General features: G+C 58.5%; 1 protein-coding gene across 1 annotated transcript in view; it reads left to right on the top strand.

Moving 5' to 3' along the window:
* The first annotated feature begins 6,608 nt into the window (after positions 1-6,608).
* Positions 6,609-27,286, top strand: part of ESRP1 (epithelial splicing regulatory protein 1) — a 44,837-nt gene continuing 24,159 nt past the window's right edge. The window contains exons 1-6 of the mRNA XM_056110929.1: positions 6,609-6,740; positions 7,037-7,165; positions 7,793-7,906; positions 11,285-11,399; positions 26,139-26,237; positions 26,361-26,415. Of these exons, the coding sequence (XP_055966904.1) occupies positions 6,609-6,740; positions 7,037-7,165; positions 7,793-7,906; positions 11,285-11,399; positions 26,139-26,237; positions 26,361-26,415 (644 nt within the window). The remainder of the gene's footprint in view (positions 6,741-7,036; positions 7,166-7,792; positions 7,907-11,284; positions 11,400-26,138; positions 26,238-26,360; positions 26,416-27,286) is intronic.

Below are 27,286 nucleotides of genomic sequence, written 5' to 3' on the forward strand. Positions count from 1 at the left end.
CCAAATAAAATCTGTTAAAAAAAAAAATCCTGGTTCTGTCCTCAGGGGTCACTCCTTGTGGGGTGGGTACCCATGAAGGTGGTACCCACCTTCTGATCAAACTCAGATCAACACACGCCAGGCAAGTGCCCTACCCACTGTGCCATCACTCGGGCCCTCTGATTAACTTTTTTTTTCCGGGGTGGGGGGGCCATCGCAGTGCTCAGGGATCAGGATAGAGGATAAAGCTGACCACGTGCCAGGCAAACCTCTAGCAGCTGCAACGTCCTCCAGCCCCTCGAGTGACTCTTTTCTCATTTTGTTTTTGGGCCCCACCTGGCCATGCTCAGGGGTTACGCCTGGCTCTGCACGCAGGACTCTCTTCTGGCAGTGCTCAGGGGACCATGTGGGATGCTGGGGATTGAACCAGGGTCTGATACTTTAGCTCTGGCCACGATTCACTTAAAAATTGTGTGTGTGGGGGCAGGGGAGGGGCTGGAGAGATGAAACAGCACAGCAGGCAGGGTGCCTGCCTTGCATGTGGCCGACCTGGGTTCGATCCCCGGCATCCCATAGGGTCCCCTGAGCACTGCCAGCAGTGATCCCTGAGTGCAGAGCCAGGGTGTTATGCAGTTACTTATTTTTTCACTCGCTTGGGCTACGCCTGGCAATGCTTCAGAGCTACTCCCAATTCTGTGCTCATTCTTCTCCACGTCAGGGACCACATCGTTTCAGGAACCGAACCTCGGCCTTCTGCCTGCAACACACATCCGCAGGGTCAGAGAGAGTTCCAGAAGCTGGGGGTATGTTTTGCATATGGGAGGCCTGGGTTCCACTGGGTTCAACCCCACCCCACCCCCGCTGGGTGTGGCCCCCAAACAAATTAAAACCAAATACAGGAAAGCCTGTGTTCAGCCACTGAGCTCTCTCCTGTGCCCTCATTCATGCTTCCAGGTAGAAGCACAGCATATACGGGACACACACAAACACACACTTTTTTTTCCTTGATTGCAAACAAAGCCGGGATTTTTGTTTTGTTTGGGTTTTCTTTTTTTTCTTCTTTTTTTTTTTTTTTTTTTGCTTTTTGGGTCACACCCGGCAATGCACAGGGGGTTCCTCCTGGCTCTGCGATCAGGAATTACCCCTGGCAGTGCTCAGGGGACCATATGGGATGCTGGGAATCGAACCCGGGTCGGCCGCGTGCAAGGCAAACGCTCTACCCGCTGTGCTATTGCTCCAGCCCCTTGTTTGGGTTTTCGGGGCAGTACCCAGCTATGCTCAGGGGTTACTCCTGACTCTGCATTCAGGAATCACACCTGGTGGTACTTGGGGAACTTGGGATGCTGGGGATGGAACCTATGTGGACCCGGTGCCCTCCCTCCCAGGACTCTAGCTCCAGCCCCTTGTAAACAAAACTGGAGTCAGGAAAACGAGCTGCTCCTCTAGTTTTGTCTGTAGGTTTGTTTTGGGCCTCACCTGGCTCACTCCTGGCTCTGTGCTCTGGGCTGACTCCTGGCTCTGTGCTCAGGGCTGACTCCTAGCTCTGTGCTCAGGGCTCACTCTTGGCAGTGCTCAGGGCTGACTCCTAGCTCTGTGCTCAGGGCTCACTCCTGGCTCTGTGCTCTGGGCTGACTCCTGGCTCTGTGCTCAGGGCTGACTCCTAGCTCTGTGCTCAGGGCTGACTCCTAGCTCTGTGCTCAGGGATCACTCTTGGCAGTGCTCAGGGCTCACTCCTGTCTCCGTACTCAGGGCTCATTCCTGGCTCCGTGCTCAGGACTTACTCTTGCCTCTGTGCTCAGGGCTCACTCTTGCTTCTGTGCTCAGGGCTCACTCACTCCCGGCTCTGTGCTTAGGGCTCACTCTTGGCAGTGCTCAGGGCTCACTCCTGTCTCCGTACTCAGGGCTCACCTCTGGCTCTGTGCTCAGGGCTCACTCCTGGCAGCGCTGTCGGTCCCTGTGTGGTGCTGGAGAGCCCAAGCGCCTTCCCTGCGGTCCTGTCCCTGCTCGCAGCATCTCGGGATCTCCAGGTCAGTGCTCAGAGCGCAGCACACCCGGGCGGTCAAGACCAGGAGCTGCTTTAGGACAGTGAGAAGAGGTCAGGGAGGGGAAGGAAATAATTAAAGAGCAGGCAAGCAAGAGGCAGGCTGGAGGCGCTGGCCGGGCTTGGCCCAGGAGGAGTATTTAAGAACCTGCAAGGACGGGAAAGGCTGGTACTACTGAAGGGCGAAGGGCGGCTGGCCCGGGTGCTTCCCTCCTGGAAACAGATCCAGGCTGTAGGGGGACACATTAGGTTAGCATAGGGAAGCTTGAAAGTGCCCAGCGGTGGGCAGCGAAGGCTCCAGGGGCTAGGGCGCTGGCACTCTGCAGGGGAGCAGGAGCAGGAGGGCGTGAGACCAGGCAGCTCTGCAAAGTGCCGGATGTTGCCTCCAAACCAAACAAGGGCTGGGTACTTGTTACTTCAAGCACTTGCATGTTGCAAATGGGATGATGATTTGCTTCATCCCTCCCCCCCAGGACCCTCCTTGTTGGCCATACCTCCCCCGCGCCCCCCCTACCTTTGTTGACCATAACCCCCCAGGCCTCCCCCCACCCACCCACCTTTGTTGGTCATACCCAGTGGCGCTCAGGGATCACTCCAGGTGGCGTTCAGGGGACCCTCTGCAGTGCCAGGGACTGAACTCAGGCTTGCGGTGTGCAAGGCAAGTGTCCTGGTCAGCCTGTATTCTCTCTCTGCATGCGAGGGAGGACCCCTATACTAACTTTTCACACTCGTTGGATTGTTTTTTCTCACACCTACAGAAGGAAACATTGCAGGCGGGGTGAGTACTTCCTAAAGGAGTCTCCCAATCAAAAGCCCTGGGCAATCAGTTATCAGTACAATGTTGCAGTATTGAACTGCAAGGCTCAGGAGTCTCAACAACACCCCCTCTCGGTGTGGCCCCTGTGTGCGGTGCTGGGACCCGAACACCAGAAGCAGGAAACTACCTCCAGTCATGCTGGGCTGCAAAGCTGTTTTCTCGGCTTGGTTCTCAGCCACACCCAGCAATGCTCAGGACTCCTGCATCATTTCTGGCAGGCTGGGGGGGCCTTTTGGGGTACTGAGGATGCAACTCAGGCTGGCCTCTCCAGTCCCCCCCTTTTTTGGGGGAGGGGAAAGCTCTGATGAGGGGGGGCAGGCTTGCTGGTGATCAGGGCTTTCTTCTGGCTCAGCTCAGGGATCACTCAAGCTGTGCTCCGGGATCCTACCTAGTATTGGTCGGACCACCTCAACCAAGTACAAATTTAAGCTCCTTACCCGAAGTACTATGGTCCCCAGCACCTCACCAATGCTTCTCAGGTGTGCCCCCCTTCCCTGGCACCTCCTCTCCCCCCAAGAAAATCCAAAAACCAGATTCTATTCGGTTCACATTGTTTGTTTTGGGGTTACATCCTGTTATGCTCAAGGGTTACCCCTGGACCACACTCTGGAATTAAGTCTGGCGGTGGTGCTTGGGTGCCCTAAGGATGGAGCCTCCCGCAAGGCAAGGCAAGATCTTCCCTGTGTGGTACAATCGCCCCAGCCCCCCCCACCCTGGTTCACATTCTTATTGAAATCATCAGTGTGTTTTGGAGTTAAAAAACAAAAAAACGAGTGGATAAAAAAAAAGAAAGAAACGAGAGGGGCTGGAGCACAGTGGGTAGGGCGTTTGCCTTGCATGTGTCCGACCCGGGTTCGATTCCCAGCATCCCATAGGGTCCCCTGAGCACTGCCAGGAGTAAGTCCTGAGTGCATGAGCCAGGAGTAACCCTTGAGCATTGCCGGGTGTGACCCAAAAAGAATTTTAAAAAAGGGGGGCTGGAGCAATAGCACAGTGGGGAGGGTGTTTGCCTTGCACACAGCTAACCTGAGTTCAATCCCCAGCATCCCATATGGTCCCCCGAGCACTGCCAGGAGCAATTCCTGAGTGCAGAGCCAGGAGTAACCCCTGAGCATCGCAGGGTGTGACCCCCCCAAAAAAAAGCAAAAAAAAAAACCCCAAGAGAATCCCCCTCTCCCCTTCCCAGGTTCCTCCTGGCCCCGCCCGCACACCATTCACCCTCACTACCGCAGAAGCATCTCTAGGTAGCAGCCAGGGCGATGAAACATCTTGGCCTCCGGGTGGGCCTCGATCACTGAGACCCCCACCACCCTCTCCCCGCATTTCGCAGGCATTTGATGTTAACAGCCGCCAGCGGCGGGCAGGGAAACGGTCCTTTAGCTGCTCAGCCCAGCTCGACAGGCCACCTGCAGCGGCCCCGCGGCTCGGGCATCCGAGACGGGCCAAGCCCGAGCGCGGGGGACAAAGGGGCCGCCAAAAGAGGGAGGCGTTTGCCTTGCACGCGGCCGACCCGGGTTCGACTCCCAGCATCCCATAGGGTCCCCTGAGCACCGCCAAGGGTAATTCCTGTGCGTCGCCGGGTGTGACCCCCCACCCCAAAAAAAAGCAAAAAAAAAAAAACCCCAAAAAACCAAAAATAGTGAGCGCGGGCGCGGCCAAGTCTAGCTCCGCAGGGCCAGTCCACAAACGCGCACCGAGTTCTGCGCGCCCAGCCCCCGGGGATGCAATTCAAGAACAAATCGGGACAAAATCGCCCCAGCCCGACCAATTTAAATTTCAAAGATGAGAAATCCGGCCCCGCGGCTCCCCGGGACAGGAAGGCGGCGCGTCCGGGGCCCGGGGCTGGGGGGCGCGCGGCGCGGCCAGCGCCCAGGGGCCCGGCCAGCTGGGCGCGGTGCGGTGCGGTGCGGTGCGGGCGGCGGGGACCCTCGGGGGGCACCCCCCAGCCCCCCAGGCGCTCCTCGCACCGAGGGCCCGAAAGACCGGGCGGGCCCAGGCCCCCGGGGCCGCGATCGCCGCCTTCCTGGCGACAGTCGCCGCCTCCCGCGCCGGGCGGAGCCGCGCACCTGGGCCGGGCGCACGGGGCGCCCCGCGGGGCGGAGGCTCGGGGGAACCGGCCGGGCCGGGCCGCGCCCACTGCAATGCAACCTGGGTGGTTTTTCCAGCTCCTTCCCGGCCTCCGCGCCCGCCCGCCCGCCCGCCCGCCCGCAGATCCGGGGCGCAGGGCGGGGCCACCCTCCGCGCCGTGGGGTGGGGGTGTCCCCTGCACCCCAGCTGGTGGCCTCCGGGGCGCTGCCGGGGACACAGCTCGGCTCGCCCTCGTGGGGGTGGGGGGCGCCGGCTACGGCCTGCGGTGCGCCCCCAACGCCTCTCCCTCCGTCCCTCTACACTCATGCGCCCCGCTGCTGCGGACGCGCATCCCCAAACGCGGCTTGGTACCCCCTCCCCCGTCGTGGGGGACCCGGGCGCGGCCGGAACCGGTCGCCCTGCCGGCGGGACCCCCGAACACTCGCGGCAATTTCACCGCCAGCGCGGCTCGACGCGGACCCCGCGCGCCGCATCCTCCCCGCCTCGTCCCCTCCGGTCCCCGAAAGGCCGAGCGCGCGCCCCTCGCCCGGTGCCCGCCTGGCACAGCGGCACCCGGAGACAAGTGGGGGGCGCGGGCGCGCACGTCTGCTGGGGCCCCGCCGGGCCGGCAGCGACCGCGCAGGTCCCCACCCGAGGACAAAGGTGGGGGGTGTCCGGCGGGAACCCCGGAATCCAGGCTGCCTTGGGCTCCCCAGAGGCACGCGGGGCGGATGTCTCCGGTTCGGGGTTCGGGGGGGAACATGCGCCTGGCGGTGCCGGGGTCGCGCTAGCAGACCCAGCAACTGCTTGGAGACAAGGGAGGCCCACTGGGTCCCCGCGTCTTCGCGGGATGTTGGGGGACCCCCCTCCCGCCCTGTCGCTTCGCCCGTGGCCCCCCGCGTCTCCGCGTCCGGGGCTGGGGCGGGGGGCGGGCGCCTGGCTCCGCGCTGCAGGTCGGCGGGCCGGGAGCGGGTTTTGGGGCGCTGGGTCCCTCCTGTTTGCTCTGCGGGGTGTGGGGGACCCGGGAGCCACCTTTCCGGGGCCGAGGGGAGGCGTCCCGCCACCTCCCGGCTGCCGTTGGCCGGTCCCTCCCTGCGCCGCGCCCCTGGCCTCCCCTCTGGCCTCTGCACGCCCAGCAGTTATAAAAAACTTTTATTTCGGAGCCCGGAGGACCCCAGAGTTGCCCCCCAAAGTTGCCTTCCCCCAAGCACTAAACGGGGACCCCTCCCCCCGCCGCGCCCTGCCCGGCCCCGCGGCCCGAGCGCCCCCCACCTCCCCCACCCCGCCCACCAGCCGCGCGCCCCCGGGCCGGCCTCGGCTGCCCCCGGGGCGGCGGCCGCCCCTCCCCGCCCCCGTCCATTCATCCAGCCTTTGTCTCCCGCCCCCTCCTCCCGCCTCCCTCCCCCGCCGCTGCCACGTCGCGGTTCGAAGGAGCCAATGGGCCGGCGGCGCCAGGTGCCTCTTACCTGCGCCGCGTGGGGGAGGGGCAGGGGCGGGCGGGTCGGCGCCACCTCCCCAAACAGCGACGCGTTCGGCCATTGCGCGCGCCTCCCGGGGCTGCAGCGCGGCGCCCGGCTCCCGGCCCCGACGCCCCGGCGCCCCCCGACCCCCGGCCCGCGGCCCCCGAGCGCGCCCGGCCGCGTGCGCCCGCGCGAGCGCGCGCGGACCCGGGTCCCCGGCGCCCCCCGCCCACCTGCCGGCGGCATGACGGCGTCCCCGGACTACCTGGTGGTCCTCTTCGGCGTCACGGCGGGGGCCGGCGGCGCCAAGCTGGGCTCGGACGAGAAGGAGCTGGTCCTGCTGCTCTGGAAGGTGGTGGACCTGGCCAGCCAGAAGGTGAGCCCGCGCCCCCCGACGCGCGCGCGCGCGCCTGCGCCCGTCCCCGCCCCGGGGGGCGCGGGGGAGGCCCGGCCCGGCCGCCTGGACGCTCGGCCCGACCCGACCCGACCCGACCCACCCCTGGGGTCCCGAGCCCGGCCCCCAGCGCCCCCACTCCCGCCCCCGCGCCCCCGGAAACCGGGCCCAGGTGCGCCGCGCCCCGGCCGCGCGGGAGGGGGGCGGCCCGGGCGCCCCGTCGGGGTGGGGGTGGCGCGCGCGACCCCCCGGGACCGACCCGCCGCCTTTGCCCCGAGGTGGGGCCGCTGCACGAGGTGCTGGTTCGGCCCGACCAGCTGGAGCTGAGCGACGAGTGCAAGGCGGGCAGCCAGGTGGACGCGGAAGGCCTGGCCACGGCGCCGCAGCTGGACCAGGCGCTCCGACAGGTGAGCGCGGGGGCAAGGGGGGCCCGGGGGGTCGTTCGGTGCCCGAGGACGGCCGGGGCGCGGGCGTTGGTGGCATCCCCTCTTTGCGGGACCCCGAGTGACCTAGAAACCCGGGTGTGCGGAGGCTGGGCGGGGTCAGGGCGGGGGCCCTCCCGCGCCCTCCTCGCACCCGCGCCCGCCGCGGGGCTGGGGTGAAAGTGGCCCCTCCCGGGCGGCCTTCCAGAAAGCGCCTTCCCGAGATCGATAACGCCCATCGCCCACGGTTGTTTATCAGGATCGGGCATCTTTCCTGCAACCCGGGGTTGGCCAAATAGTTAAATAAAAAAAAAAATTACAGGAGGGGGGATGATGTAACACAAAGGCAACGGCTGACGAAACGGGGCCCCGGGCCGAACTGCAGGGTGGATGGATGCATGGATGGATGGATGCATGGATGGGTGGATGCATGCATGGGTGGATGCATGGATGGGTGGGTGGGTGGGCGGGCAGGAGCACAGGGGGCCCTAGGGGTGCGGGTCAGTTGTCCTCTGGGGACGCCCGGGCTAGATAGAGCCCAGCGCGGGCCCTGGCTGCGCCCAGATCTCCCATCAGTTGTTGCCCGTGTGTGTGTGTCTTGGCCTTTTTCAGTTTAACCAGTCCGTGAGCAATGAGCTGAACATTGCGGTGGGCACTTCCTTCTGTCTGTGCACCGACGGGCAGCTCCACATACGCCAAATCTTGCATCCGGAGGCGTCTAAGAAGGTAAGCGAGATGGTCTGGGGGGCGGGGAAGTGGGGAAAAAAAAAAGCCAAAAGGGACTTTTCCACGTGTCTGGGCTTTTATTTATTTTTTTCAAACAAGGTGCGTTTGGAGAGTTACTGGTGGTGATTGGTGCAGGCCAGCATGGATGTCCTGGGTACCAGGATACTGTATACTTAAAATCCTCCGTGTCTTGTTTGCTAGCAGAGTCAAAACTTGTGCTTTTTTTTTTTTTTAAATAAGTGATAGTTGTTGGTTGTTGCAGTTAACTTGTGAATTTTGGGGGGTCTTGGTGGGGAGGGGTTCTTAATACAGTGCTTTGTGTTCTGCCTCTAAGGCATAGCCTCTCAACTTTGGACATTTAAAGGAACTTCAAAGAGCCCCATTCCTGTGGAAATGGCTTTATCCTAGAAAGGAAGGAACAAAGAAAAATGCAACTGAACCTTAAGTGTGATTCTGGTTCATCAAAGAGCTTTGAACTGCAAAGAGTCTAGGCCAACGAGCGAGAGCGCGCGGCTGGGATTTGCTTGACTTAAACGTTCAAAGCTAAAGTTTGCATCAAAACCAGAGCATTGGTACCTGGTTTTTTTTCCTGACCTAACGAGTTTGGGGCAAGCCAATCACGTCTCCATCTGGCTTGCCCCCTGATTTTGTGGCTGAGAGCAAGGCAGGTGGTCCATGGTGAAGGTGTGGCCAATCGGCCCTAATACAGTTGCTCTCATAAACTTAATTAGTCTGAGCTCTCACTTTTTATTGCAGTGGGTAGGGACCAAACTGGAAAAGATGGGCGTAAGCATTTTGTGTGTGGGGGTGGTTGGTGGCACACCCAGAGGTGCCCAGAGCTTATTCCTGACTCTCTGTGCTCAGGGGCACTCCTGGCCAGGCTCCGGGGACCGTGTGTGGCCCCGGGATGGAACCTGGCCTGCATCACAGGCGGCCTCCCTGTACGGGGGAATAAGCTTTTTTTTTTTTAATTTTGCTTTTTGGGTCATACCTGGCGATGCACAGGGGTTACTCCTGGTGATGCACTGAGGAATTACTCCTGGGGGTGCTCGGGGACCATATGGGATGCTGGGAATTGAACCGGGGTCATCCCCGTCCAAGGCGAACACCTACCTTGCTGTGCTACCACTCTAGCTCCCGGAGATAAGCTGTTTTTGGTTTTTTTTTTTCTTTTTGGGTCACACCTGGCGATGCACAGGGGTTACTCCTGGCTCTGCACTCAGGAGTTACTCCTGGCGGTGCTCAGGGGACCATATGAGATGCTGGGAGTCGAACCCGGGTTGGCCGCGTGCAAGGCAAACGCCCTACCCGCTGTGCTGTCGCTCCAGCCCCCGGAATAAGCTATTTTTAAGGAAACTGAGCACATCTTGCAGAGAAGAGTTGGACAGATGATGGATGTGGCCGATCAGTGGGTGATAAGCAGATACTCTGTTTTGGTGCTCGAATGGACAAGCCGTGGACTGGCCTCCTAAGTGTAACAGCAGTTTTTGAAAAGTTCAGAGGTGAAATCTTGTTCCGTGCGGGTTGAGAAAACCACTCCTTTCGCCGTTAACTTGGATCGTCTGCTTCCAAGGGGAGGCAGCAGTGGTTCGCCAAGTGATCAGCTGAAGGCTGTGTCCTTGATTGGGAACTTGATGAGGATTCTGGAATCCTCAGCGGGATGTCTGAGCACCGTCCCTGTTACTTTGGAGGGAAGCGGCTAGTTCCGTTCCTTTCGCAGGTGTGAACACCTCCAGCGAGTTTTTGAGTATGCCTCCCTGAGCCACTTCTCTTCGCATTTTTTTTTTTTTAATCTTTTTGGGTCACATTATTTTAGTCTTGGGTCTGCACTCAGGAATTACTCCTGGCGGTGCTTGGGGGTACCATATGGGATGCCGGGAATCGAGCCCACGTTGCCCGTGGGTAAGGCGAACGCCCTACCCGCTGCACTATCTTCTGACCCTTCTCGGCACCTTGATAAAAATCCCAGAAGTATAAGGGTTTAGTGTCCTAAGGAAAGTAGCCCTATTCAGGAGGGAAAATTCAGGGAAATGGGAGAGCATGGGGAAGAAGCCTTTGACTCAAAAATACACTGGTGATAGTGCCTTGTGTCAAATACAGTGAAGGTCGCTGCGCACGGAACATGGTGTTTTGGAACACGCTTGGATTGACATTTCAGTGTCCTAGTGTGGTGGCCGGGGCCATAGTACAGTTGGGTCTTAACCTGTGTTGCCATCTTAGGTTCAATCCCCGGCATCCTACAGGGTCGGTCAGGAGTAATTCCTGGGTGCTGAGCCAGGAGTAATCCCTAAGTACCAGTGGGTGTCACCCCCACCCCCAAAAAAAATGTTGTGTTTTCTATTAGGACAGGCATAGTCAGCAGTGCTTGGGGGCCACTGGGAAGGACCTCGGGGTCCCTGCATATGCTCCCCAGCCCTTTGACCCAGTTCCCAAGAGTCTTTGTAACATTTTTTTTTTTGCATGACATATTTACATTATGCAAAACTTCTAGCCTACTTTATAATTTCTAATGGCTTCAGTGTGTTTTGTTTGGGGGAGGCGGTGGTCACACCCTCCCGCACTCCGGACTCTGTGTTGAGGGTGACCCTGGCAGTGTTTGGGGTACTTGGTGCCAGGGATTGGCACTCGGCTTGCGATCACAGGTACATGCAAGGCAAGTACCTTCCCTCCTGTACGTCTCTCTGGCCCAGCACTTGTGTTTTTCACTTTTGCTTTGGCTGGGGGAGACGTACCTGGTGGTGCTCCTACGTGTGCTCAGGGCTCAGTCCCTGCTCTTTCAAGGGTCAGACCAGTCTCGGGCGCTGCCTGAGGGTCAGTGTGTTCCTGCTCCAGCCCTCAGGGTCTCGTCTGCTTCTTTGGGGTCTGCACTTGACTGCTCAGGGGTCAGTCCTGGTGATGCTCAGGGAAGCCCATGTGGCACTATGGAGTCGCCGCCCCCTGCCCGTGGTCAGCCACATGCTGGGCAAACCCCTGACTAGCTGTACTGTCTGGCTTTTCTGCTTTTTGGTGTTTTGGTTTGGGGCCACATCCAGGGGGCCACTCCTGGCTCCGTACTCAATCTTGAACCAGGCAGGCTCTGGGGACCATATGGGGATACTGGGGATCGAACAGTTTGATTTTGGCTTTTTGGGTCACACCCACCCAGCGATGCTCAGGGGTTACTCCCGGCTCTGCACTCAGGAATCACTCCTGGCAGTGCTAGGGGACCACACGGGGTGCTGGGGATCGAACCTGGGTCGGCCGCGTGCAAGGCCAACGCTGTAACCTCTGTCCTGTGGCTCCAGCCCACCGTTGTTTAAATGTCTGAAATCGCGGCTCTCAGCTCCTGGGTTGTGAGTGGGCCCGCAGTGACCGCTTCTCTCTCCCTCCCTCCTGCAGAATGTTCTGCTGCCCGAATGCTTCTACTCCTTTTTCGACCTTCGGAAAGAGTTCAAGAAGTGTTGTCCCGGCTCCCCGGATCTGGACAAGCTGGACGTGGCCACCATGACAGGCTGTATCCTTCCCACAGTCCCCCGGGCGCCCCAGCAAAGGGACTGCAGTTCCCGAGACCCGGAACCTCCCAGAGGCTGTTGGAACCAGGCAGGGGTGTCTGCTGTGCTCAGGGAGGGTGTGGGCTGGACTGAGGTGGGGGGGGGGGGGGTCTATTCAGGCGGACTTCGGGGAGTTGAACACACAGCTGGCTTTTGAGGCGAGGGTGTCGCTTGGGAGTTGGACGCGATGGTCACTTGGTGGCCAGGTCCACAATGGTGGCTTCTAGATTTTAGGTTTAGGGCTCATTGTGGATGCTTCCGATGGATAAGAATTCTTTCTTTCCCCATCAGGATGCTTTTGTGTTTGGGGGGCAGCTTCTACCTGCCTGGCAGTGCTCAGGGCTGGCTCCTAGCTCTGTGCTCAGTGGTCCATGACAGTGTGGTGCCGGGGCTCAAACCCAGGTCGGTTGTGTGCGAGGCAAGAGCCTTCGTCCTTTTCCTGTCTCTGGAGTCCCTGGCTAAATGGTTGTGTTTGCAGTGGTGGGGGGAGGGGTTCCCTGCAGATGCCCAGGGGTTATTCCTGGCTCTGCACTGTGCAGTTAACTTTTGCAGGCGCTTGGGAGACCATATGGGATTCCGGGATTGACAGTCGCAGATGCTTTACCCACTGTACCGCCTCTCCAGGCCATCCCCCCACCCCCCACATATATGCTTTTTGCAAATTTCTGTTCCATTGGTACCCCTTTTCATCGTCTCAGAACTACATAGGACGATCGCCTTGACGCGAAGCCGTTTTTGAGGTGATGAAGGGAGATGGCTTTGCCCTGAACTCTTTCATTACCCGGGTAGTACATTTATACGTGATGCATTGTGTATTATAAGATTCATAATCATATCTTGTAGCCATGAGTGAGCCATTATCTGCCATCCGGTAAGTCTTTAAAGTGCTAATGAGTAGTCATGTGTCGACCTGCAGGCTCCGGAGCCCAGTAATTGGGGGTTGGGTGACCAGGGTCACTGGCTCCACCGGAAGTGAGTGAACACTCCAACAGGAGTGATGCTTTCTTCAGGACCTGGTGGTACATCTGGAGACTCCTGGGGGCTCTCAGGCCTGAGGTGTTTTATTTAACAGTTTCTTTCTCAAACTCAGGGAAGGTGTTTGGCTCAGTGTTCCCAGCCACTGAAAGCAGGTCCGACTTAACTTTTTTTTTTTTTTTTTGCTTTTTGGGTTACACCCGGCGATGCACAGGGGTTACTCCTGCTTCAGGCAATCAGGTATTACTCCTGGCGGTGCTCGGGGGACCAAATGGGATGCTGGGAATCGAACCCGGGTCGGCTACGTGCAAGGCAAACACCCTACCCACTGTGCTATCACTCCAGCCCCCCCAACTTAACTGTTTTGTCTTCTTTGTGTCCTGGATTTCTGGGTTTCGTTGCAGCTGCTTTTTTTTGGTTTTGTTTTAAATTTTTGGGCCACACCTGGCGATGCCCAGGGTTTACTCAGGAATCCCACGGGTGAGGCTAGGAGACCAAGGGATGCTGGGAACCAACCCAGTGGGTGTGGTGCAAGGCACAGCCCATACCCCCTGGACTGTCACTCCCGGCCCCTCCCATTGCTCCCTTGCTGGTTAGTTCCAGGTCCCAGTCCGTTCCCCCCACCCAGAAGCAGATGCTGTCAGTCCATTTGGGGGTATGAATGCCCCGATATCATCTGCTGCGCAGCAGTTTTCTCTGGGCTGTGACAGATAAAGTGCCGTCGGTTCGAGCAGATGGTACCGCATAGACTTCATTCTTAGCCTCGGCCTGTTGGGTCAGCAGCTTGCAGGGCCGGCTTATTTGTGTTTCCTTATTTACGTGCATCCTAAATACTCCGATTCCATGGTCACTGGTGGGAGTTAGATTTCTTTTTTTTTCTCTCTCTCTCTCTCTCTTTGGGTCACTTCCGGCGATGCACAGGGGTTACTCCTGGCTTTACACTCAGGAATTACTCCTGGCGGTGCTCGGGGGACCATATGGGATGCTGGGAATCGAACCCGGGTTGGCCGCGTGCAAGGCAAACGCCCTACCCACTGTGCTATCACTCCAGCCCCCAACTGGTGGGAGTTAGAAATGAGAATTTGGGCGGGGCACCAGAGTGCCAGTACAGCGGGATGGGTATGGCCTTGCACGTGGCTGAGCAGGGGACTGGGTGTGACCCAAATGCAAAAAAAAAAAAATGAATTTGGGAGGGTCAGTTGGGTGATTCTCTTTTATGCCTAGGTGCAGAATAAACCAGAAAAATCTGGAAAGTGTAAGGAAAGTAATTTACTTTTTAGAGGAAGATGGCCTTGTTGAGAATGATTTAGTTGATTGAGAATTGTTCATCGGGGATCTGCTCCGTGGACTGCGAGCATGTTTCCTTGTGATGCCTGGGCAGGGTCCGGGTGCCCCCAGCTCTTTGTTGCGGTTGGGGGGTGTGATTTGGCACTAAAGCACTTCCAGTTGCACGTGTGAGGCCCAAGGTCATGGTGGTGCGTCGGAGCAGCGGCCACTGCCTGTGCGTGACCGGGATCCTGGTTGCTGCTTCTGTCTGGGGCCGCACACATGGGTGTTCAGAGCTGATGGACTCCTGGCTTTGTGCTCAGGGTCACTCCTGTCTGTGTTGGGGGGACCATATGCAGTGCCAGGAGTAGAATCGGACTGGGATGCGTGCAAGGCGAGTGCTCTCACCCAGGTGTTCGGCCCATCATTTTTTTCAATAATTGGTAGTTGAGGAAGTTTTTTGAGTTCCCTGAAGTGAAAGCCAGGAGGAGCGGGAGAGCCGGGCCCTGAGCTGGGGTCTTGGCTAAATAGGCTGAAGTCTCTCGGGAGGTCGAGGAGTCCCTCATCTGTCTGTCTTGCTGGACGAGTCATCTGATGATCTCTTCAACTCTCGGGGCTCAGAGGAAGCATCTTAGATTTTTTTTTTTCTTTGTGGGTAACACCTGGCGATGCTCAGGGGTTACTCCTGGCTCTGCTGCACTCAGGAATTACCCCTGGCGGTGCTCAGGAGACCATATGGGATGCTGGGAATCAAACCCAGGACGGCCGCGTGCAAGGCAAATGCCCTACCCGCTGTGCTATCGCTCCAGCCCCAGCATCTTAGATTTTTTTAAAAAGACTATAAGACGAACACCGGAAGTGCTTTTTAATTAGTATCGTTACTTGCATGTTCCTGTCATATTTATCAGGTAAGACAAAGGAACGCTCCTGGTGGGATTTTGTTTTTGTATGCCCCCATTGCTGCTGACACAAGTGATTTCTCTGACCCAGAGATGTTCGGTCTCAAACCCAGTATTGGTACCAAGTGCCACTGACAAGCCCGCCCATCTGCACAGAATCTTTCTCCCGAGTGTGGACTCCCAGCTCTGATCTTTCACACTGCTCAGCGTTTCAGTTTCCTTTGGGTGGTGGGTGCTATGCTCGACAGCATTTGGGGACACACAGATGGAGCCAGAGATCAAACCTAGGGCTCTGGGGCTGGAGCGGTAGCACAGCGGGGAGGGCGTTTGCCTTGCACGCAGCCAACAAGGCCAACCCAGGTTCGATTCCCAGCATCCCATATGTTCCCCCGAGCACCGCCAGGAGCGATTCCTGAGTACATGAGCCAGGAGTAACCCCTGAGCATCTCCGGGTGTGACTCAAAAAAAAAAAAAAAAAAAAACCCTAGGGCTCTTCCCTACACAGTGTCAGGCCCTTTGCCACCTCACCTCCTGCCCCTTCCAAAAGGTTGAGTTCGAAAATGCCCCTTTCAGAGGCTGATCGTGGGGACTGGAGCCATAGTACAGCGGGGAGGACGCTTGTCTTACACACAGCTGACCTGGGTTTGATCCCCGGCATCTCATCGGGTCCCCTGAGCGCCACCAGGAGTGATCCTTAAGTGCAGAGTCCGGAGTAAACCCTGAGCATCACCAAGTATGGCCCAAAAAAAAACAGCAAAAATAAAATGGTCATCATTTTCTCTAGTTCCATCTTGCCAATGATTGAGTCAGTTGCTTTGTTTTCTTGGCCTTTTTTTTTTTGGTTGCTTTGTATTTTTTTTTGTTTGGTGCTCACCCCTGGCAGTGCTCTAAGGCTCCCCCGAGACCCTCTCTGTCTTGACCCCTGAGAAAAGTTCTATCAGGGATTGACCTGGTGCCAAGTGAGCACCACTGGGCCAAAAGAAAGGGAGCAGACCCCTGCCCGTGCTCGGCAACTTCTCTTCTCTGTTGGTGCCCGAAGCCCGTCCCAGCTGGTGTCCTGGGCCTGGACCCCAGGGCCCCCTCCCCCTCCCCTGGCAGAGGGGCACGCTGCCCATAGAGTGCCCTCTGGCACCCGCCCGCCTGGGGGTTTGCCGTTTTGCTTATTCAGGGGCTTTTCTGCTTCTGTTTACATCCACCGAGACCACAATTATTATCGAACACTTCATTAAGCTTTTAGTAGTTGCTTCTTTTCAATACGACCAGACCTCGGGCTGGAGCGACAGTACAGCACGTCAGGCAGGTGGCTGACCCGGGTTCGATCCCCAGCATCCCATATAGTCCCCCGAGCACCTCCAGGAGTGAGCCCTGAGCATCCCCCGCTGTGGCCACCTCAGTGCAGAGCCCCTGGGCCTCAGGAGGGCAGGTGAGGAGAGGTGTGTCCGTCCTTACTGTCCCTCTGGGGCTCTCCAGAAGCCACCCAGCATGGCTGGACCAGCCCGACTCAGCTGGGACGGCTGCAGGCCACCTCGAGTCCTTCCTGTGAATGGCTCAGGCATTTAAGTCTGATGCAAGAGCCCTGGTGAAGCGGAGAGAGGGGGGCGGGTCTGCATTCCATCCGAGGTTGATGAAGAGAACCGTCTGCTGGCTCTTGGTCCCCCCTTGCTCCGTTCCCCACAGGAAAGGCCCTCGGTTGGCCCCTTTCTTGCCACTTAACAGGGTATTGGCCCAGACCTTCTTAGCAAACGCCATTTCCTAAGTGTGCAGGAGTGACCAAGTGCCCCTGCCAGCCTGTCCGTGCGGAGTAAGGCTTCGGGTTCTGTCACTGCTGTCGTCATGTGGCAAGGTTCAGGTTCAGCCTGTTCTTGGCTCTGCCCGGTGGTGCTGGGGGTCACGTATGAGCTCAGAGATCAAATCTAGGTCAGCTAGCTGCACGCAAGGTGACCATCTTAGCTCCCAGACACTCTCTGGCCCCCTCACCCTGTTTTGTTGTGGGGCTGGGAGGAGCCATACCTGGCGGTGCACAGAGCTTACTCCTGACTCTGTGCTCAGGGATCGCGCCTGGTGGGGCTTGGGGGTCCTTACGAGGTGCTGGAGGTAAAGCCTGGGTTGGTCTCATGCCAGGCAGTTGTGCCCCTCCAACCCCCGACTGTCCTATCACTGGGCACCATCCCTCGGGCCTTTCTGAAATGGGTTCTCTCCTCTACGTTTCTCTCGTCATTGCCAAGCTGTGGTGACTTGGCTGCTCACACACACAGTGCTCAGCTGCTCATACACAGTGCTCGGCGCAACTGTAGCTTGAGGCATGCAGGTTCTGGTGTGTTGGCCCGGGTGCCTCCCAGGTCTGTGTCTATGGGGGAGGCCACACCTTTTGTGCAGCTCACTGAGCTGGAGGTTGCTGGGGATCGATCCTACCTATACTGTCACTTGGTGTATACTATCACTTGGCCAAGTCTGCTGCGTGCAGGGCATGCTCACTACCTGTCACACCATCACCCAGGCCTCTGGACCGTACATGGGGGGTCAGAATGCTAGTCCAGCGGGCAGGTGCCTGCCTTGCATGTGGTCCACCGACTTCCACCCCCAGCACCCTGCATGGTCCCCTGAGCATGGCTGGATGTGGCCTAGAAACTTGGGCAGAGTGATGGTACAGCAGGTGGTGTGTTGCTTTGCACACGACTTACCTGGGTTCGATCCCCAGCATCCCATAGGGTCCCCTGAGCACCACCGTATGTGACCCCAAAAGAAGAAAAAGTGTATGTAATGCCAGAGAGAGTACAGTGGGGTAGGGGATCCCCCCGTGGTCTCCCACCCTGCCGGGAATGGGCCTTGAGCACAACCAGTGTGGCCAGGGGCCTGTCCCCATGGGTCTGCTTAGGATGCAGAAGCCTCAGGGTTGGTCCTGGCCAGTGTGTGCTTCTCCCCATGCATTCGAGAGGAGTGGGCGCCAGTCTGCAGCTCCGGCCACGCGCGTCGGCCCGAGTTGGCCCATAGTGATGGTGATGTAGCGGTGAGAACACGCCTGTGTGCGTGTGTGTGTGTGTGGGGGGGAGTTATTGGGCGAGAACTCTCCTCCAGGCCTCAGTTTCCCCGTGTCCCCCAAGCTTGGTGAACATTTGTGCAGCCTTGTGGTGGGTGTTGTGGGCCTGGTAGGCCGAACCCCTTCAGGTTCCCTGGCTCCTCCCCCCGGACCCCACCGCCAGGGACTCCCGCTCCCTCTCCTTCAGCGCCTTGATGAGAATGTTGCCGCTGGCACTGCATTTGCACCGAGGGCCATGCCCACGTGAGTCACTGGCGCACACAGCACCTCGATGATAAGCTGTTGTCCTCCGCTTTTGTATTCTTTTGTAAGAGCGAATTCTCTGTCGTCCCCCCCGCCCCCCACCCACCATGGGGGAACAGCGTGGTGACCCTGTGTCCGGTGCATCTGGCGTGCTCAGGGACTGCTCTTGCTCTGCTCCGTTGAATCAGGCAGCCAGGTGTGGCCCACCTGCTCCAAACCCCCTCCTAATCCCACATGATGCTGGGATTTGGCAGGGAGGGCCAGGGGCACCTGGTGATGCTCAGGGGTCACTCTTGGCGGTGCCCAGGCATTGGCTATATGGGATGCCAGGAATTGAATTCACGTCGCCCACATTCAAGTGCAGCGTTCTGCACTGTCCTGCCAGCCGTGCTGTGGCTCCGTCCCCTCCTCCCAGTAAGTCTCCCCTACCCCCCGGGTGACACTAGGAGTTCCCCTGCTGTTACACACTGGAGATCGGACCCCAGCAAAGCACTGCAGCAGACAGGGAATGACCCGAGTGCCCCTGGGTGTGCAGTGACCTTGCTGGCTGGAAGGAGGAAGGAATTATCTTTGGCATCATGTTGGTGCCCTGTGAGCCGAGTCGGCAGAGACTCGGGTTTGTGGCCTGATGTGTCGGCCTTCTGGCTGGCCTGGGCTGGCCGTTCCCCTCCTGGTCTCCTCCCGGTGGGCTTCGAGCAGGTGACCCCTGCCTTTTAGGAGGTGAGCTTTTGGGAATCGCAGGCTGATTGAGAGCAAGCCTGTGTTGGCGTCCTTCTGAATTGGCTTCTGTCCAAGGCCCCTGGAACTATTGTGGTTCCGTGTGCGGGCTGAGCCGTGCTGGGATCCCAGCGGGGGCCTGTGCCCTCCAGGCCCAGTTGCATCTCTGGCCCGGCATAAACTAGTTTTCAAAAGCGATCCGGCCCCGTCAGGGAAGCTTGTCGTTTTTCTGCTGTTTCCATGCGGCTGCAGCAGTTGACGTGAAACTGAGCTGACTTTCCGTGCCTTAGTTTCCCCTTGTGTCCCCCGTAGATCGGTCTCCACTGAGGTCTGCTGGCACAGAGGGGTGGCAGGCGGCACAGGGCTGATGGCTCGGCGAGAACGTTGACCCGCCCATCAGGAAGGAGAGTCGTGCCTCGGTGCCTGCCGTCTGGGCGGAAGGGTGACTCAGGTGTGAAGGAAGGGTTTGGCGTGCAGGGCGGGTGCCGTATGGCGGGTGAGTGCTTGCCTCACACGCGGACGGGCTGGACTCCACATTGGGCACCACATACGGTCTCTGGAATGCCACCAGGTGTGACTCCAGAGCCCAGTGCCAGGAGAAAGTCCTGAGCACTGTCTGGGAGACGCCCTGGGCCCAAACCCCAGCGAGGCCTCCTGCAAGGTGAGCGCCCAACTCGCTGTCCTCTCTCCAGCCCACAAAGAAAACTTTTTTTTAAAAATTGGAGCTGAAGCTCGCATATGGAAATCGAGTGGGTCCGATGTCACAGAGCTGGGGGCATTTGCACTTACCAAGGGGTCTCTTTTTATTTTTGTGTTCTGGGGCCATAGTTGGCGTGCTTGGGCCCAAGGGATCACTCCCAGTGGGTTTCCCAAGGGATCACTCCCAATGGGCTCCCCTCCGGGGGCCAAACCCCCATCAGCCTGGACAGACCAAGGGCCCCGCCTGCTGCACTATGTCCCTGGTTCCAGATTGCGTCGTTGTGATGAATTTTTGTAAAATGTGGGCCTGAGTCCCCCCCCATCCCCTCGACTCAATGCGTCTCACTGAGATGAGCCTCGGGGAGACGCCCCTGTACCCCGATGTGGCACCGCCAAGTCTGGGGCTCCGGGCCCTGGAGAAAGCAGCCTGAAATGCTGGTTCTGCTCGGCCCGGCCCTTCCTCACTTCCGCCTGGCGCCGTGCTCAGGAGAGCTGGTCGGGCCTGTTTGCGCGCAGGGAGCCGCCTCCGTGGTGGGGTGAGGGAGCCCCGGAGCAGCCGTGAGTCGGGGCACCGGGAAGGTTCCCTCAAGATGAGACAGGCCCGAGCAGCCCGGGCTGGAGGACGGTGGGAGCGTGGCGGGCGCACCTGCACGCACAGGTGGAGCCTGGGTGACATCAGGGCTGGAGAACCAGCCCCAGACATGTGTGTGCATGCGTGCGGTGGCCCTGCACACGTGTCGGGGTGTGTGCGTGCACATGTATCTCTGTGCCCCACTCACGTGTCGGGGGTGCGTGTGTTGGGGGTGGGGACGGGAAGTCTGGGCACGCCAGGCTCGGGGTGACTTGACAAAGTTCTTAGAAGCTTTGGAGCCGCTGGTCTTAGGGTGTGATGGCTGCGGGTGAGGCATGTCGGGGCACGTTGCATGGAGGTTCATCATTGGCCCGGCGTGCGGCAACACACCCCACCAGAAAATTCCAGTTCACTGCAATAACTGCGGAAGTGCCAGGATCCGTGGCTGAAGGGCCGAGGGTCCCCCCACACCTGCACACAGGTCCTTCTCCCGCCGACATTTCCTGTTCTTTCCTAGCTCTTCCCCTCGGCTGTCCAACGTTGAAAGGTTTTTATAAAGGAGTCGAGTCTCATCGAGGGTTGCTTTAAGCCCAACGCAGGGAGCGGGGCGGCAGGTGCTGGAGCCTTTGTGCTTGTTTGGGGCGCGTAGGGCTGCTGGGTGCCTGGCCCTTGCCTGGTCCTGGTTGCCTGTCTGTCTGGTGGGTTTTGGTTCTTTTGGTCCACACTGAGCAGGGTTCAGGGTTGACTCCTGGTGGGGTTTGGGGAGCCATCTGGGGTGCCGGGGATCCAATCCAGTCAGCCACATTCAAGGCCAGTGCCCTGCCCATTATGCTCTCTTGCCAGCGACTCCTTTTCTTCCGTCTGCTTGGTTTTGCCGGATCTGCCTTGCAGGACGTTGCAGCAATGAGAGGAAGAGGCTGGTCATCAGTAAGCACTCAAGTTCAGGTTCTTAAGTGTTGGGAGGGAGGCTGGAGTGATCGGACAGCGGGGAGGGCAGCTGCCTTGCACATGGCCAAGGGATTCCATCCCTGGCATCCCATATGGTCCTCGGGGCACCGCCAGGAGTGATGGATGACCCTTGAGTGCAGAACCAGGAGTAACCTCTGAGCATCGCTGGCCATGGCCCAAGTGTTGAGTGCTTATAGCAGGGATTAAGGCCTTTCGCTTACCCAAGGCTGACCCGGGTTTGATTTCCGTGATTGCACAGGGTCCCCCAAGCGCTGCCGGGGTGATTGCGGAGCACAGAGCCAGGAGTCATCCCCAAGTGTGGCCTAGACCTGCCTGCCCTCTTCACCCTTCCTGGCAAGGGAATACGGGACAGAGATCAGTCGCCGAGAAGGGCAGGTCTGTGTTCCGCTTCCACGTGATGGCAGAACCTTAAACAGACTGTTTGGGTGCCCAGAGTGCGCGTTGGGAAAAAGCACCCTGCTCTGGGGGTTGCTGTGCGGAGGCGCGGCCCCACCCCCCTCCGCTCTGCCCTTTCTGTAGAGAAGTACGGTTCCCGAACGCACTCACTTCCGCCAGCCCTGGGCTCTGCCTCAGGGGGACGTGTGCAGCTGTCCAGCCGCAGCTTTGGTGGGGCGGGCCTGGGCCCAGCCCGAGACATCGCTGAAAAAGACGATTCTGTGGCCAGAGAGACAGCTGGGCCTTTAGGCCTTGCCTGTGTCCAACCCCATCTGGTCCTCGGCTACATCTCAGGTCCCCCGGGGGCCCAGAGACCGCATGGCATGCCGGGGGCCCGAGGCATGGCCACAGCTTGGGATGTGGTGCCTTTGCTGCGTCCTGTTCTCTCTCTGGGCCGTTCCAGGCTCGAACCCTCGTGCCAGGAATTTGCCTCACCCCTGGGCCCGCTCTCCCGGCCTGCTGGAGGGCTGTTGACCCGGCATCAGGCTGACCTGTGGGCAGGTGAGCTCGTTCAGAGTCTGCGATGATGGTTTCTTCCTTCATGGTAATTTCTCGAGGGCTTGGTCATCCACCAGTTGAGACTCCAGGAAACAGTGGGCATTGGGTTGTTCACCAGTTGAGACTGGGGTGCATGGTGGACACTGGGGCGTCCAGTTCAGACTCAGACACAGTGGGCAGCAGGGGGTTGTCCAATTGGCACTCGAGCCCCCTGGGAACTGTGACTTCGTCCTACCTTGGCTCCGCACACCTGCAGCCGGGCACAGCCCAGAAACCAGCTGAACTGTGGGCAGTGCCTGTGGGCCTCCACACGCAGAACAGCTCCTCCCCACGATGCCCCTGACCACGGTGCCAAGGAGGCCGAAGTGGGTGGACTGGCCCGGGCCGTGGGATGGGCCCCCGTCTCTTGGGTCCTTTCTGTTGATGCTATCCTAGATCTCCTTTTTCTTCTTTTTTTAGTCTTTGACCACACTTGGCAATGCTTCAGGGCATACTCCTGGCTCTGTGCTCGAGTCCGGAGATCCTGCGAGGTGCCAGGAATGGAACCTGGGTCAGTCTTGTGCCTGGCCAGCGCCCAGCCTCTTGAAGGCTCTGAACTTGGGGCCGGCCCTCATCCTAAACTGACTTCACCCGACGATGCTTCAGGGTGTGCAGCTGGCTCTGTGCTCGAGCCCAGAGACCCTGTGAGGTGCCGGGGATGGAACCTGGGTCAGCCGTGTGCCTGGCCCACGCCCTGCCTCTTGAAGGCTCTGAACTTGAGGCCAGCCCTCATCCTAAACTGACTTCACCCTTTGCCCTTCTCTTTCTGTCTTATCAAGGGCTTTGAACGTGCCACCGACTCCGTCACTGCCCTGGGCAGTGGGTGGATGGTCATTTGCAGCGCCGAGGAGCCCTGGGCCCCTGTGCTAATCTTGCCGGGCAGTTCCCAAGCTCGAGCTCGTGGGAAGCAGGTGGCGTCCCAGAGGAAGTGCCGAGAGCTCCTGCCCGGTGCCTGATGGCTATCTCAGGCGCCCTCGGAGGGCCACCTGGGCGTGGCGTGTTGAGTCTCGGGGTGTCTCTTCGGGTCTGATTAAGGGTTATGAAAGTTGCCTCCCCGCCCCCCAAGTGTTTCAGAAGCGGGGGAGGACATCCTGGGCTAAATGCCTGCTTTGTGCTCCAGGCTCATTTAATCTTCACCAAAAACCCAGGGAGGTCAAGATTAGCGCAGCTTTGGCCGTGCAGATAAGGCAGAGTTCAGTGGGGTTAAGTGGCTGCTTGTACGCATGGAGGGGTGCTGGCGAGCTGGCGAGCCTGGTCAGACCATGCGAGGGCTGGAGGGCAGCGCGGGGCTTATCATAAGGCGCTTCTGACCCACCTGGGCTTACCAGCACCAGGTACCCGCTGGGTTTTGCAGGCAATACGCCCCCCCACCACACACACACACAAGCACAGAGTCCCAAATTATCCTCCCTACTGTGCAAAGGCCCCTGCACCCCATGGGGGGAAAATCACAAAAGGCCAGTCCTGGTGAGGAAGCGGGAAGGAGGATGCTGGGAATGGAGACGGGAAAGGACTTGACTGAGTATTCCCGGGGGCAGGGCCACTAGGGAGTCGACTTGGCTTCGACCCTTTCTTTGTTGGCAGTGATGGAATATACAGAGACTTCTTTTATTTATTTATTTATTTTTTAAGAATCACTGTGGGGCTGGAGCAATAGCACAGCGGGTAGGGCGTTTGCCTTGCACACAGCCAACATGGCCAACACAGGTTCGATTCCCAGCATCCCATATGGTCCCCCGAGCACTGCCAGGAGTGATTCCTGAGTGCATGAGCCAGGAGTAACCCCTGAGCATTGCCAGGTGTGAACCAAAAAGAAAAAAAAATCACTGTGAGATACAGCTACAGACTTACAAACTTTCGTGATTCCATTTCCGTCAACGTTTCGTTACCCATCCCTCCACCAGTGCCCGTTCTCCACCGCCAATGATGTCCCCAGTATCCTCCCCACCTCCCCCATCCCCCCCCTCCCCCACGTCCATGGCAGGCACCTTCTCTCTTCCTGTCCTTTTGGGTGTTATGGTTTGCAGTACAGGCACTAGATGACCGTCGTGTTTGGTCATAGTTACTTTCAGTGTGCATCTCCCACCCTGAGACGTTGGTCTTTTCTCTGGATGCGTCTTTGCGGTTGACCCTTTGAATAAGGGTGCATCTTGTAATTAGGAAATCGGGTAAAGACAGTCTGATGTGGCCTTGGGGCGCTGGGGGCCGCCAGGCAGGATCAGACTCAGGCCTCATGCACACGTGGTTGCTCCAGCCTCCGTGGTGTCTCCCGAGCCTGTGTGTAGTGTGGGTGTGCCACACGCTGGGGGGGTGGGGGTCTCAGAGCAGAGTTGGCAGGACAGTGCTTGGGCCATGTGGTCCCAGGAAACTAAAGTCCTTGCCTGGCTTTCAGGTGACCCCGGGGGATTGCCCAGAGGAGCCAGTGTCAGTCTCCACTGTGTGTGGGACCAGAGTGGACGGACGGACAGACGGGCGGGAGGGAGATTGCTCCACGGGGCTTTGACACGCCTCGTTGAGCCTGACTGTCGTGTCCGTGTCGTTCCCTTGGGGGTTCTGCATCGTGCACTGCAAGGTCTGTGCAGACTGGCACGGAATGATGCAGAGTGTAATTCTATCACTGGGGGCCTTAGCGATAGCACAGCGGGGTGGGCATTTGCCTTGCATGCAGCCGACCCGGGTTGGATCCTTTGCATCCCATACGGTCCCCCAAGCACCACCCGGAGTAATTCCTGAGTACAGAGCCAGGAGTAACCCCTGTGCATCGCCAGGTATGACCCAAAAAGCTAAATGAAAAATAAAGCAGATGCATTAAAAAAAAAAAAATTCTCCTTTAAAAAAAAAAAAGAAAAGTTCTAACATTGGAATTGAAAAAGAAGCGAAGGGCTCTATATTAAAGAAATGAAGAGGGGGCTGGAGAGACAGCACAGCGGGGAGGGCGTTTGCCTTGCACGCGGCCGACCCGGGTTCGATTCCCAGCATCCCATATGGTCCCCTGACCACCGCCAGGAGTAATCCCTGTGCATCGCCAGGTGTGACCCAAAAAGCAAAAAAAAAATGAAGGGATCTTTCTGTTTTTTGTTTTCTTCTTGGGGGCACTTCTGGCTCGGTTCTCAAGGGTCAATCCTGGCAGTGCTTAGGGGCCAATACGGGATGCCAGGGGTTGAACCCGGGTCCACTGCATGCAGGGCATGTGCCCTCCCCACTGTGCTATCGCCGGCTCTCAAGCTTCATGACTTGATAGCCTTGTTCCGTCCTGCCCCGCCTGGCAGAGGTTTTCTTCAGGCTGGTTCAGTGTGCGTCGGTTAGGGCCCCCCGATGCTCTGACACGTGCTTGGACGCGCTTCTTCGAGGACTGGCATTGGCTGCCGTCAAAGATGGTGCCGTTGGCGGGAAGGACAGCGGGGAGGGCGCTAGCCTGGTATGTGGCTGGTGCGGTTCAATCCCCAGAACCCAATAGGAAACTGAGCCCCCTAGGAGTGATTCCCGAGTGCAGAGCCAGGAGCTAGCCCTGAGTAGTAACCAAAAAAGGGAAAAAATGCTTCCAGACTTCATTTTGGGGTCACACAGAGTGGACGGGGCATTTGCTTTGCACGTAGCAGGTTTGATTCCCGGCATCTTTATTTATTTTTTGATTTTTGGGTCACACCCGGCAATGCACAGGGGTTCCTCCTGGCTCTGCGCTCAGGAATTGCCCCTGGCGGTGCTCAGGGGACCATATGGGATGCTGGGAATCGAACCTGGGTCGGCCTAGTGCAAGGCAAACGCCCTACCCGCTGTGCTATTGCTCCAGCCCCCTCGGCATCCTTATATGGTTCCCTGAACACTGCCAGGAGTGATTCCTGAGTGCAGAGCCAGGAGTAAGCCCTGAGCATCACTGGGTGTGACCAATCCCCACCCCCCAGGAGAAAAAAGATGGGGCTGCTGGAATTCTTCGGGTGTCCCGAGTCCCGCATGAAAATGGTACCCTGAACCTATGTTCTCAGTGGTAGAGTGAAACAGTCTCTGGGGGTCGGAGATCACATGCCTGTGTGCCAGGGGCCTGGACTTGGCAACCAGCCCCTCCCCCACCCGTCCTCCGCTTCCTTGTTCGGTGGGAGAGTGTCATCACTCAGTTGTTCATTGTTTGCTTGTGGTCCGGAGGTGGCGGGTCTGAATGCCTTGTCCTGCGTGATGGGAAGCTGGACACATACTCAGCCTTCACGCAGAACCGCGGGCAGGAGAGGTTTGGCCTTCCCGTCCACTGGCACTGGGTGAACTGGGCAGCACGGGGCTCCATGTACTGGCCACTTCTCTGGCTTCCCGCCCTGCAGCCTCCTCTCTCCTCGAGACCCTCGCCCTTAACCGGCCCACCCAGGTCTGAACTTGGAGAAGAACCCTTCCGTCTCCCGCTATGGCGCGGCCCAGGTAGAAGACATGGGCAGCATCATCCTGGCCATGATCTCGGAGCCTTACAGTGAGTGTCATGGGGTCGGGCCCTCCCTCCGCACGTGTGCACATGCGTGCCTGTGATTCCGCATCTTCTCTGCGCTCAGCTTCCCGGCGGCTGACACGGTGACATGTGTGTTCTTGTTTGCAGATCACAGGTTCTCAGATCCCGAGAGAGTAAATTACAAATTTGAAAGTGGCACTTGGTAAGCCTTCGGAAATCTCTGCCTCTCATTGTTTTGGGGACTTCCCTGGCAGGGGCGTGTGGGGGAGGGTTTGTGTTGGGGTCTGAGTTTAACAAGTAGGGGTACTCAGGTCTCACTCCTGGCTCTGTGCTTGGGTCCACGCCTGCTGGGGGCAGGGGACTTGGGGGGAGGGATACCAGCATTCGGACTGGGCTTGGCTGCGTGCAAGGCCAGTGCTTTTAACCCTGTATTATTCCCCTGGCCCCTCTCCACTGCATTTCATTCATATTTAATTTCTCACTTAATGAGTGCGTTAAACCTTTTGGACCCACATGTCCCAATATCGGTTGCTTGTAAGAGACAGTGGTTGTCGTAAAGGTTTCCTGCTGGTTAAAATCTAAGGTGCCTGCACTCACACCCCTCCCCCACCCTGTGAACCATGGGGACTTTATCTGTCTGTGGTCCATTCACCTCTAAATCGGGTATGCTTTCCCTGGAAAACTTCCAAACGAAAAATCCCAGGCTTGGACAGATGATCGCGGAGATAATCTGAAGGATATCCTATCAGCTTCACTTGAAAGCAGAGGAAATGACCGGGGTGGAGTGTTTCATCACTATCTCTGTTGACGATCGCATAAACCTGTGTTTAGTTTGTAAATCTCAATAGTAAGTTACAGAGATTTACCAGATGCCTGAAGTAAGCAGCCCCCTCCCATCTGTGCCCACGCGGAGACTCTCGGCCCAGTCAGTTGGGGAAGGGCTGTGAGTCAGGGACAGTCCTAAGGGACAAGTTCCACAAAGAGAAAACTAGACGTGGGGGTGGAAGGGCTCACTGGGGGCTGCCCAATCCTAACAGTTGGGGGCTGCAGATGACTCCCCGGGTGTGAGTCTG

The sequence above is a fragment of the Sorex fumeus genome, unplaced genomic scaffold (assembly GCF_029834395.1).
Source record: "Sorex fumeus unplaced genomic scaffold, SorFum_2.1 ptg000011l, whole genome shotgun sequence".
Classification (NCBI taxonomy): domain Eukaryota; kingdom Metazoa; phylum Chordata; class Mammalia; order Eulipotyphla; family Soricidae; genus Sorex; species Sorex fumeus.